General features: G+C 50.6%; 1 protein-coding gene across 1 annotated transcript in view; it reads left to right on the top strand.

The window, feature by feature from the left end:
- LOC144137746 (uncharacterized) overlaps nucleotides 1-12,496 on the top strand; it is a 45,974-nt gene that overhangs the window by 20,620 nt on the left and 12,858 nt on the right. The window contains 2 exon segments of the mRNA XM_077669684.1: nucleotides 11,110-11,260; nucleotides 11,696-12,496. Coding sequence (XP_077525810.1) covers nucleotides 11,110-11,260; nucleotides 11,696-12,496 — 952 coding nt within the window.

A 12,496-nucleotide genomic window follows, 5' to 3' on the forward strand; every position in this document is an offset into this window, starting at 1 on the left:
AAGCCGCTCGCCGCACCGCGGTGCCGGCAGTGCTGGGTCGGAGCGCCGAACCTCCGCTGCAGCCTGCCGGTCAGCGTAGGCTTACCATCGCGGCAAATATCTGAACGCCGCTTTTAAATTCAGCGCTGATAACAACCCCTAGCACAATTTTTCACTGCACTAACATCTACTTTCTCGCATGTGGAACTTCTTTTAAATGCGGAGCATTTCTTAGGCTCGCCTGGTCCTGCGTCGTTGATGGCGGCGCCGTCCACACGCTCACTGCGCATGCGCAACTCTCCTTACACCCACAGCTCCGCGATACTACACTATAAAAAAAGAAATAGCGGCGCCCGGTTTCGATCCCCCGATTCTCTGGCCGCAACGGGAGGTACGCGGTGCTCTTCCCACTACGCTACAAATCCGGGACAGGAGCAAGTGCTACGAACGCGCCTTATGTCCTTGACTCACTCAAACTACGTCAAGAAGCTACTGATACAACGAAGGCACGCGAAGCTGAACGTCAACGGAAACGATGAACTGAAAACTTTAGAGGGGGATGCTGAATTTCCCGTGGGAAAGCTGTGGCGGGAAGCGCCACGCGCCTTGCAGCTCAACCAGCCCCGTCCGCAGCGCCTCTGATGCTGATTGTGGCAGGATGCCCCTAGGGATTGGCCAACCAAAGAATCCATCACGAGATAGGTTCGCGTTCAACCACCGTCATCATCTTCCCGTAGGGGAAGCGCCGAAGAAGAAGAACGAGAAGACAAAGCGCGGGGGTTAGCAGGGCACAATTTATCTTTGTAGCTGAGCCAGCTGTGTTTCTGGCGGCCCAGTGGCCCAGGTCCTATCGACCGCAAGTTACTCTAGCACAAAGCTTGGTGTCTCCATTAGGCGTTGCGCTCAATAACATACTTCCATCTCTTGATAGGGGTCATACGATAACGGTCAACTTCCGGAACATCTTTCCCCAAAATGCTAAAATGCTACCTGCCAGACTGCTCAATGGTATCCTAGAAGATCATTTGGCCTCAATTCAGCAAGGTACTATCATTTATACAGATGCTTCTCAACGAGATGAAAAATCCGGAATAGGTATAGTTTCCCCTTCCTTAAATTGGTACTTTTCGGTTCGTCTGGTGGATTTTACCCTAATATTCTATGCGGAATTCTTGGCAATTGTGTTGGCACTACGAAAGCTTGACATATCGGTATCGTTTCCACTCATAATCACAGATTCTCTATCCGTAGGCTTAGCCCTTTCTTCTCCGAAAGACTCACCTCTTCTACGGACGTTTCGGTCACTTCTGCCACCTCATATTACTGAAGTTGACCTTCTTTGGGTCCCTGGGCATGCGGGAATCACCTTTAATGAAACCGCAGATTCTCTGGCAAGGGTAGCACTCTCCGGGCCTGTTGTCGATGTCATTGAGACTACGCCTCTATTAGCCGCCGCAAGGTTCCGTAGATTGTTGAAACTGCAAAGGCAGCACGAATCAGTCCTATTGTCGTTGCGAGATTTTTGTCATCTAAAATTCTCCTGGAAACCGAATTGGTGCCCCTCACGCGACCTGGAGGTGATAGTAACGAGCCTTCGATGTCGTGTGCCCCAGTTGAACAGATACCTCCGCAGGTCTCGTCTGGCGCAGTCTGCCATGTGCAGTTACTGTAATGAAGAAGAGTCTGTCGACCATTTCCTTTTGTCCTGTCGACGATTTTCAAGCCTCAGACGTCAGCTCCTTGATGTGCCGCTTCATCGCCTGGGGTTGGCATTATCAGTGCCGGTTCTTTTATCATTTGGGGCTTCAGAAACTGGATATGGCCGCCGGGATGTTTGTTCTGCTCTTCTGCGCTTCATAGAAAATTCCAAAAAATTCCCCGCATTTCCCCGAGGGGAAGAATGTGAAAGTGCGAATGCACGAGTTGAATTTGCGCGGTTCGGTAATGTTCGCGAAAGAGAGATCACACACACACACACAACTACAAAGAAAGAAAGATGCATTTATTCACAGACACCTATTTGTGTTGTCGTTGTACTTGATTGCTAGAGCGGATCTCAGCTTTGAAATTTCGTGTCAGTACTCCTTTAAGCGGGGTGCATTAGCCCTTCTCACGCCCGATTCCTGGCCAATCCCCCACGTGGGTATGTGCCATGTCAGCGGCCAGGCAGCGCGCGCCATCTCCCCCCGTTGCCAAGGAAGACGAGGAGATTCCTGGCCAATCCCCCACGTGGGTATGTGATGCGGACATCGCCGGTGGACGCAGGTTCAGGGTCGCTTAAGAAGTGCATTGCACTTAAAAGATTCACAACCTAATTCGTATCTTATTCTGGAACCTCACCAGAGCCCTCCAAACGTTTCCATTGCCGTTTTTTTATTATTATCATTATTATTCTCCTCCTCCTCCTCCTCCTCCTCCTCTCCTTCTTCTTCTTTATCTTCTTCTTCTTCTTCTTCTTTCTTTCTTTCTTTCTTTATTTACTTTGTTTCAATAATGACTAATTTCCAATCTCGATTCCTCAAAAACAAGAAGAAAAAGCTTCCAAAATTTTCTAACTTTCCTCGAATCATCCACCTAGGCAGCAATTTCATTCGAATTAGCAACTGATGTTTGGCCGATCCCCTGATTGGGTATGCGCCATTTTGTGAAGGAACAACAACAACAACAAAGCTGCGAAGAGGAGGGCGTGTACATTGCTCTCAGCCGGTGCACCAATGTCAACAACCTCCCCGCACGGGGCACCTTGAGCAATCTTGGTGACGGTACTGGCGATACCGCGGACCCCGAGCCCCCAAATATAAGCTGGATCCAACCGTGGCGATGTGTTTATAGGTGGCCGTCGGAGCCCAGGTCAAGCTCCGGCGGATGGGCTCCCTGTCTGTTCACCAGGCAGGGAGCTCCGGGACCTCTTTGACTACCAGGGTAAGGTCAAAGAAGAAAGTACCCATGTCTCCCTGCTTTTATACTATGCTATATGGCATTTTCAAACCCCCCCCCCCCCCCAAACGTGATCGGTCCCTGAAAAGGGGCCACACCGAAGTTTCATTCCCACCCCTTCCAACAACTGTCTTTTCAACAACCGTGAATAACTATGCTCGTTTCCTTGTGATAGAGTCAGCTGACTCAGCAAGACCTGTCGCTTCCCTGTCAGTATTCCTGGTTTTGAAATTTCTGCAAAACACAATAGGTGGAAAGTATCAAGCTAAAAAGCTGAGGACGGGAGAAATCCTTGTAGAACTCCATGCCGAACAACAAGCCCGCACTCTTCTTGAACAAACCCGCATCCATGATCTGGACATCAGGGTCACACCCCACCGGGTTCTCAACAGCTCCCAGGGTGTGATTTCTGAGGCAGATCTTCTTACGGAAACAGATGCCGACTTGCTTGAAGGTTTAAAGGATCAGGGCGTCACAGCTGTGCGCCGCATCACGATGCGCGGATGATAACATAATCCCCACGAAACATATTATCCTGACCTTTAACCGCTCCTCACTTCCTGAACATATCAACGCAGGCTTCATTCGATGCTCCATTCGTCCTTACATTCCGAGCCCGCGCCACTGCTTCAAGTGCCAGCGGTTCGGGCACAGTACAACCTCTTGCCGCGGCAAAACAACGTGTGCGAATAGCGCCGCGCAGGACCACCCCACCGACAACTGTAATTCTGACATCCTCACTTGTGCAAACTGCAGGGGCCCACATGCGGCCTACTCCAGGAAATGCGAAAAGTTCCAAATCGAAAAGAAAATAATCAGTCTCAAGGTAACAGAAAACATCACTTTCCCAGAGGCGCGGAAGAGGTTCGCCTCTTTCCCTCTGGGGAGGTACGCCGACGCAGCTCGCCGGGGGGGCGCAGCGGCGTCTGGTTTCCACAGGGACACAGTTCAGCGAGTCTGACCTGGTCCCTCCCCCCCCCCCCCCCCCTGGGTTGCCTCTGGCAGCCCAACCCGCCACCATGCCGCTTGCTGAGGCAGCAGCGGTTGTGGTGGCAACGTCTTCTGTCGGGACCGGTGCCGCTCCCGCCCCTGTCTCCCTATCCTCCAGTGCGTTGGAGGGTACCGAGGTGATGGACACCACGGGCCCCGCACCGGCCCCCACAACCACCGCACCGCCCGTGCCGCCTCTGGCGCCCTGGACGCCCTCGGCGGTGGCGGCTCAAACGAAGGGCTCCCAAGGGGGGGCCAAGTCCGGGGGGCCCGGTCCGTCGGGCACCCCTCGGACATCCGACGACAAGATGGATGTCGGGCCGTTCCTGCCTGCAACGCAGCGCAAGGAGCGGCCACCGACTTCCAAGCCTACAGACAGGCCCAAAAAGCCCAATCCCAGAGTAACAGCCCCGAAAGACGACACATGAACACACTCACACACACTCCAGTCATTCTTAAATGTAAATAATGGGAACAGACAACATCATTCAATGGAACTGTAGAGGCCTTATAAACAATCTAGATGATGTGTACGAGACACTTCATTCACATTAGCCAAGTCTCATGTGTCTTCAGGAAACACACCTAAAAAGTAAACATACTAACTTCTTGAATAGCTACTTGGTTTTTCGAAAAGACAGGCACACTTGCACTTATTCTTCAGGTGGTGTGGCAATAGTAGCCCGAAAATCCTTAGCGTGTCACACCATCCACCTAAACACCATGCTTGAAGCTGTCGCGATTCGAACAATTATTTATGATAGGTTAATAACGGTATGCTCCTTCTACATCCCTCCGGATTACCAACTATAGAACACTGATTTTGAGGCCCTGATAGATCAACTACCTGAACCGTACTTACTCTTAGGCGACCTCAATGCACATAATTCAATCTGGGGCTGTTCCCGCACAGATGCCCGAGGTCGCCTAATTGAAAAATTTCTAACATCATCGGGTGCATGCCTTTTAACAAAAACCAAGCTACATATTATAACATAGGACAAAACAGTTATTCACATCTTGACTTGGCTCTTGGCTCTGCAGTTCTTTTCCCATTTCTTGAGTGGCATGTGGACACAAACCTATATAGTAGTGACCACTTCCCCACCAAATTGACATACATAGGCACAGGCACAAACACTTCCCCCTCTCATAAAAGGTTCAATGAGGGAAGAGCAAACTGGAGTACATTCACAGAAACATCTAAACTGCACTACACATCCATAAAAAACCTACACGTAGAAGAGGCGACCCAACTGCTCACGGCGCACATCCTCGACGCCGCCGCGAAGTCCATTCCCCAGGCCTCCGGTGCCCCACGCAACCCAAGGAGGCCCTGGTGGAACGACGACTGCAGGCGAGCGCGAGTGGCCCAGAACAAGGCGTGGGGTGTCCTTCGCCGGTACCCCACGTCAGCTATCTTAATTTCCTTTAAAAGAGCAAAGGCCTTGGGAAAGCGCGTGCGCCGTGAGGCAAAACGGTATAGTTGGCGCTCCTTAATAACATCCGTAAATTCACACACAGACACACGCAAGGTATGGACACGAATACGTAAACTTAAAGGACAACATACACATAGCCTGCCCTTGGTCAGCACGACTGGGGACACACTAGAAGATCAGGCTAACACACTTGCACAACACTTTCAACACGTGTCAAGCTCTGCACACTACACAAACACTTTCCTGAAACATAAAGCCTGTTGTGAAAAGAAGTCCCTACGTGACAACAACAAATCACAGACTTCTTACAACTCCCTGTTTTCACTACATGAGCTGAGGGCTGCTCTAAGCACGTGTAAACCCTCAGCTCCAGGCCCAGACAACATTACATATACAATGATACAGCACTTACACACAGACACTCTTGTAACACTACTTCACCTTTATAACAAGATATTTCTTTCGGGGCACATTCCAAAGTCTTGGAGGGAGGCCATAGTTGTAGCATTCTTGAAAGAAGGGAAGGGCCCTTCCTCTCCTGCTAGCTATCGACCCATTGCCCTGACCAGCTGCCTGTGCAAGCTTCTCGAGAAGATGACAAATCGCAGGCTCGTGTACTTCCTTGAGTACAACGGTCTTCTCGAGAGCTGCCAGGCAGGCTTCAGGGCCGGGCGATCCACGAATGATCAACTCGTAGCTCTTGAAACATATATAAAGGATGCCTTTGTGCATAAACAATTTTGTCTACGGTGTTTTTCGACATAGAGAAAGCCTATGACACCGCTTGGCGGTACGGTATCCTCAGTGACCTAAAGTCAATCGGTGTTGCGGGCAACATGTTGAACATCCTTTGTAGTTATATGTCGGAGAGAACCTTTCGCGTCAGAGTTGGTTGTGCACTGTCAAATGTTCACGTGCAAGAAAATGGCGTGCCGCAAGGTGGAGTGTTGAGCTGCACCCTCTTCATAGTAAAAATGAACTCTCTTGGAAAGGCACTGCTACCTACAATCTCTTATTCTATGTATGTAGATGACGTGCAGATATCCTTTAAATCGTGTAACCTGTCCATCTGCGAACGTCAAGTCCAGCTCGGCGTCAAGAAACTTGCCGGCTGGGCTGACAAGAATGGCTTTAATCTTAATCCCGCGAAGAGCTCTTGTGTTCTGTTCTCCAGGAGGCGTGGTGTCCACCCGGACCCAGACATCACTCTTGCGAATGTTCCAATTCCTGTGAACAAGGAGCACAAGTTTTTAGGTATTTTATTCGACGAAAATCTTACATTCATCCCACATATCAGACAGCTCAAATACAAATGCCTAAAAACAATGAATATTCTTAAGGTCCTCTCACATCAATCTTATGGGGCCGACAAACAACTCCTGCTGCGCCTGTACACAGCGTTGGTGGGGTCTCGGCTCGACTACGGCAGTGTCGTGTATGGGTCGGCTACAAAAACAGCACTGAAAATGCTCGACCCAGTGCTGCATCTTGGCCTTCGCCTCTCATGTGGCGCATTCCGCACTAGCCCTGTTGAAAGTCTTTATGTCGAGTGCGACTAATGGTGCCTAGGGCATCAGCGGGAGTATATTGACCTGTTGTATGCATCCAAGATCGTGTCTCTGACCAACCATCTTTTTAATCCCATCATGAACGATACATCAAATTTACAACTCTTTTTAAACAGGCCATCTATTCCCTTACCGTTCTCTCTCAGAGTTAGGGAGGAGGCTTCTGCACTCAATGTCCCCCTTTCAGACACGCACAAGACACCCATTCATAATTTCATCGCACCATGGCATCTTCGTCCTGTAACATGCGACCTGTCATTCACTCTTGTAGAAAAAAATAGGGTACCCAGGAATGCAATTCTGCAGCACTTCCTGTTCCTGCAGGACAAGTACAGGTGCGCAGAATTCTATAGCGACGCGTCCAAAACTGGTTCTACTGTCTCTTGTGCAGCGCACGGACCAAATTTTAGAGTTATCAAAACAATGAATTTTCACAGCAGTATTTACACGGCAGAAGTGTATGGCATTTTACTCGTGTCAAATCACATCCTCGAACATAAGATTCCAAAGTCCATCGTCTACACAGATTCTCTAAGCGTTGTGCAGGCATTGTCATCAGGAAGGTCGTCAAAAAACTATGTAATCAATGTTCTTTTAAAGGTCCTAATGACTGCATACGCTTCAGATTTAGAAATAACCATATGCTAGGTACCAGGACACTGTGGGATCCCTGGCAATGAGACCGCTGATCAAATGGCTGGTGCTGCTGCTCTCATGACCACAGTTGACATAACAACAGTACCTTACACCGACCTAAAGACACACATCAGACGACAGCTCGTAACACATGGCAACTACACTGGAGTCAACAAACAGACACCAAACTACACGTAATAAAACCACAACTGGGACGCTACATAACTGACTCACACAACAGATACACTGAAGTCGCCCTGGCTAGGCTGCGGATAGGCCACACACATGCGACGCACTCCCACTTGCTCACTGGAAGTTCGGGACCCACGTGTAGCAGGTGTGGAAAGGGCCTATCCGTAGTCCACATACTAATCACATGCAGAGCACTTGACACAACACGACACAAACATTTCCCTGAATTATACAGACAACACATTCCTTTGCACCCATCGTATTTTTTAGCCGACGAACCAATGTTTTCTAGTCAGCGTGTTTTTAAGTTTTTAGCTGAGGTGAACTTTCTGCAGCTCTTGTCATATCACGTGTAATCATCCTGGCCCTATACACCAGCCATCTCCATTGTCTTTTGTTTTGCATCACTTTTACTTTTAGTCATATGTTCTAGTATTTACGGTCTCATCACAATTCAGTAACTTCTTTTTGGCGCTCTTTGCCCATAGTCGGCCTTGCGCCAATAAAACCCAACTATCATCATCATCATCAATGTCAACAACCTTTGCCTTACCAAAGCTGACGGAGACTACCGATTCTACCACAGAGACAACATCGACAAGAACATGATGGACGAGTTTCGGCGCCTCGAGAACCACCGCCTACTCACCGGAACACAACAGCACTTGCGTGCCTTTGCCACCGGTGTGGACCCGGACGCGGAATTCCCTCTGGCGCTAGTAAAAACCAGATCACTCAACATAACGGCAACACAATAGAACCACACGGAACCACCACAATGCTTCGCATCCTCATCAGGGTTCCCCACGGGAAGATGGTGTAATTTTTTCGTGATCAGATTGATTATAAGAGTGGCGACAAGCTGTTGCTATCACGGTCTGCGCCGGTTCCAGCCGCAGTGATATTAAAAAACGGAAGATGGCGAAGACATCGCCGGCCTAATCGCCTGGCCAGATAAAGTTGCTCCGTGTGTCGGGTGGCAGCGACTCATCCGAGTCTGACGATTCAGACGACATGTCGACTGCGCGGGCGAGTGCGGACAATGTGCAATCGTAGCAGACGATGCGGCGAACGTCCCTGACGTCACAGGTGAGACCGTGACGTCAGACTGGCCCGCTTGCAGGCTGGCCTTCGAACGGCCATTTTCCCGCGCGGCGACCGAATTTGAAACTGGCTGCAATAAACGTGCTATAATTAATTCTGTGTTGGCGGCTGACGGCTTTCGGTTCGATTTTCGTAATTACTTGGCCAATAGGTATTCTTTACAGCATAAAAACTGAAAGCGAGAAATTTAGTGTCAGTACTCCTTTAAGACAGCTCTCAAAGGCCTATCTAGATGTCTGTTTTTTTAGCAAAAAAAGTGCAAGCTCACAGTTGGGGATCTTGAAAACATTCTTTGGCTTCTCCAGCAATTGTATGAGCCTGAGATGGTCCTCATATTTGCTAGCTCCCTTAGCAAGCACATGAATGCAGTGACTGAGAAAGATGGTGGCCAAAGGGAGAAGAGAGGGTGGTTCCTGAACAAACAGCCCTTGATCATCAAAACAGCAGAAAAGAGCACTGACGACTCAGAGTCCTCGGCTGGGGTGTCAAAATACCTTCTGGCCTACGTTAACAGTGCATTAACAAACTTTTCTTTAAAAAATCTTGTGATTACACACACTCCCTCCATGGAAGGGGTTTGTTTCCGGCAAGGTGGTTGAGTTGAAATTTGTGATTAGTAACAACATCAACTCGCCATTCGTCCCTTTCATTTAGCATGCTTCCGAGCTTCACTTTAAAAACGCCGGGAACCCTGGGGCCGAATTCTCTAAAACGACGGGGCGTCACTTTGAAACGACGGGGTAGCGCCATGCAAATGCATGTGTTCTGGGGTTGGGGCCGTCGCGTTGTGGTTACCTGCAGGTAGAGTGAGCCGCAGAAAAGCGCTGTGGCAAGGGCGCGAAGCGACAAGTGAAACGACGGGGGGGCAGTGGGTGTCGCTTCGCGCCCTTGCCACAGCGCTTTTCTGCGGCTCGCTCTACCTGCAGGTAGCCCGAAAGCGACGGCCCCAACCCCAGAACACATGCATTTGCATGGCGCTACCCCGTCGTTTCAAAGCGACGCCCGTTTTTTAGAGAATTCGGCCCCTGGTAGGCCAAACGAGTTGTGCCGCGCCTCCGCCAGATGGCGCCATGGGTCCCGCGACCGAGAGAAGACGCAGTGAAACATCCCCCTCGCGAGGGGCACGATCAAATGCAGAGCATTTCCGGGGGCGCACGACGTTAAGTAGTTTGCGTTACGTTAATGTTGTTGCACTTGTGGCAACTGCTGACGAGAGAGCACTCGTCAGCAGTAATTTGAATGAGTCAACGATATAAGGCGCGTTCTTAGCGTCCCATTCTGTGTCGGCTTTGTGGCGCAGTGGGTAGAGCACCATGTACATTGCGTTCCGCCCGCAGGGTCGAGGGATCGAAACCGGGCGCCGGATAGTATTTTTTTATATAGTAGGGAAAGGTGCGGTGCGGACTACGGTCGTCAACGCGGGTGACATCGTGAGTTACTGAAATGCTCTGCATTTAAAAAATTTACACCATCTTCCCGCGAGGGGAACCATGGGGTAGATGCGACGCATCGGGGGTTTCCGTTGCGTTTCCGTTATGTTAGCGTGTCCATTGTTGTGTGTCCATATTTTACGCAGCATGTTCACCCCCGATGCGTCGCATCTACCCCATGGTTCCCCTCGCGGGAAGATGGTGTAAATTTTTCACGGTTGCGCCGACCATCGCGATACAAGGCCTGTTAGTCTCCATTCAAATCATCGGTGGTCATCGGAGGATGTCATCGGCGGAGAGGCGGCGGAACGACTGAGCGGAGCGGCGCAGTTACCGCGTTTATATGCAGCGGAATGAGAGAGAGCAGCGCATAGCAGCGCATAGCAGCGCATGCGCATGTGTTAACCGAGCGCAAGCTGCGCGCTAACCCGCACCCACGCACACTGGCACGGCGACGGAGCGAGCGCCGGCGAACGCTAACACGCAGATGGCGCTGCGGTGGGAGCGGCGCTAGCGCGCAGCTGGCGCGGCGAGGAGAATGGGGGAGGGATGCGGAATACGCCGGACGACGCCGGAGGGACAAGGCAAGTGAAAGAGATGCGTCGCATCTAAAACCGTCACCCCCGGAAGTCTGTTCAGGCCTGCGCCCAGCAATCTGACGTCAGTTCCGCCCGGCCGACTCTCGGGGAAGCCGCAGCGGCAGCGAGCGCAGCGCGGGCGGCGCGGGTCAGTTCGGCGGCGCGGTGTTGACGGTGTTTCACGTTTGTTGCATTCCGTTGTTGTTTCGCGACAATTTCGTTTCCGTACGTGATGCTGGAGTGATGCGACAAGGCCGAATAAGTGTTGTGTACCGGGATGCACCGGCAACTACAAAACAAGAAAGAAAATACAAGTGTTTTCCTTCCCGAAAGACGCCGAGGCTCTCAAACAATGGCTACGCGCCATTCCTAGGAAGGACTTCGTGCCGACTTCGTGCACTAAGGTAAGGATTTGTGATGCTCCTGTTCTCAGCTTGTCGTTGCTTGTTCGGGTAGAAATCACCTATGATGAGAAATACTTGAGCGTGTGGCCGCCGGGCCTCGCGAAGCGCTGACGCCAGCAGTCGACGAAAATCGCCCAGAAAGGCACGTTCGCAGCAAGGATGGTCAGCTGCGCTTTGTTCACAAACAGTGCCGCGGAGTCGTCCATTCTTGCAAGCTCTCTGTGGCAGCGCTTCGTGGAGCGCGGTGACGCCACGCTCCCGTGTTTCCTTTCATGTTGCTTGTACCGCTTAGCGCAGCGCTTTTATTTGGATGCTTCCGAAACGTATGTAAACTTTGTTTTAGCTACACGGACTGTAAAAACGGTCATGCAAACGGGAGCGCATTTTTTTCTTTTGAGAAGTGGTGTCTCAGACGTTCATGAGACGTTTGTGCAGGTGTGCGCGGATCATTTCGACGCTTTATTTATCGAGAAGACGACATCGTACACGGATCCAAGGACAGGGAGAGTTATTGAAGTTGCACTCCCAGTACCACGGTTGCGTCCTGGATCTGTCCCAACGGTATTTCCCGGCTGTCCGTCCTACCTATCAGTACGAGACCAGAGCACGAGAGAAACCCCTGACGCCAAGAGGAGCCGACAAGAAGCCTCCCAACTCGCCCGTGCCGTGGAAGAGTCGCTGGCGTCATATGAAGCGGAGCAAGAACGAGACCGGTTTTCGTCCCTCGAAGAACTAAGGGCTCGCCTGCAAGGGTTGTCAGTGTCTCCGAAGTGGACTGTGATTCATAAAGAAAAGTGCTCGATGTTTTTGAACATTATCGACTATCGTGAACGTTGGTTGAATGCGTCGGTGACAGTGTTTGCAAACCTTAAAGTCTTTGCCTGCTATCAAAGCTCACCAATCAAGAACCTTGGTAGTGCTGTTGTACCGGACTCAGTTCAAAAAGTAAGTTTCTTGTTGGAAATTTTGAACAACCTGTGCATGCTGTCTGAGGAGCGCTGCACTTGTCACCACCTGGTGCAAGCAATACATTCCCTTCTGGACAAACTGGAAGGCAGCATTGATGAAGGCAAGAAAGAGACGGTGAACTTTATGAAGGAGCAGCTACTACTGCTTTCTGCAGAGCGCATTCAGTATAGCGCACAGGTGATGGTGTTTGCATGCATCTTGCGTACAATATCACCGCATGCCTACAAGTTTCTGAGAAGCACAGGTACGCTAACTTTGCCCCATCCA

This window comes from Haemaphysalis longicornis, unplaced genomic scaffold (assembly GCF_048455015.1).
Source record: "Haemaphysalis longicornis isolate Haplotype H1 unplaced genomic scaffold, Haemaphysalis longicornis Haplotype H1 scaffold_5, whole genome shotgun sequence".
NCBI lineage: Eukaryota > Metazoa > Arthropoda > Arachnida > Ixodida > Ixodidae > Haemaphysalis > Haemaphysalis longicornis.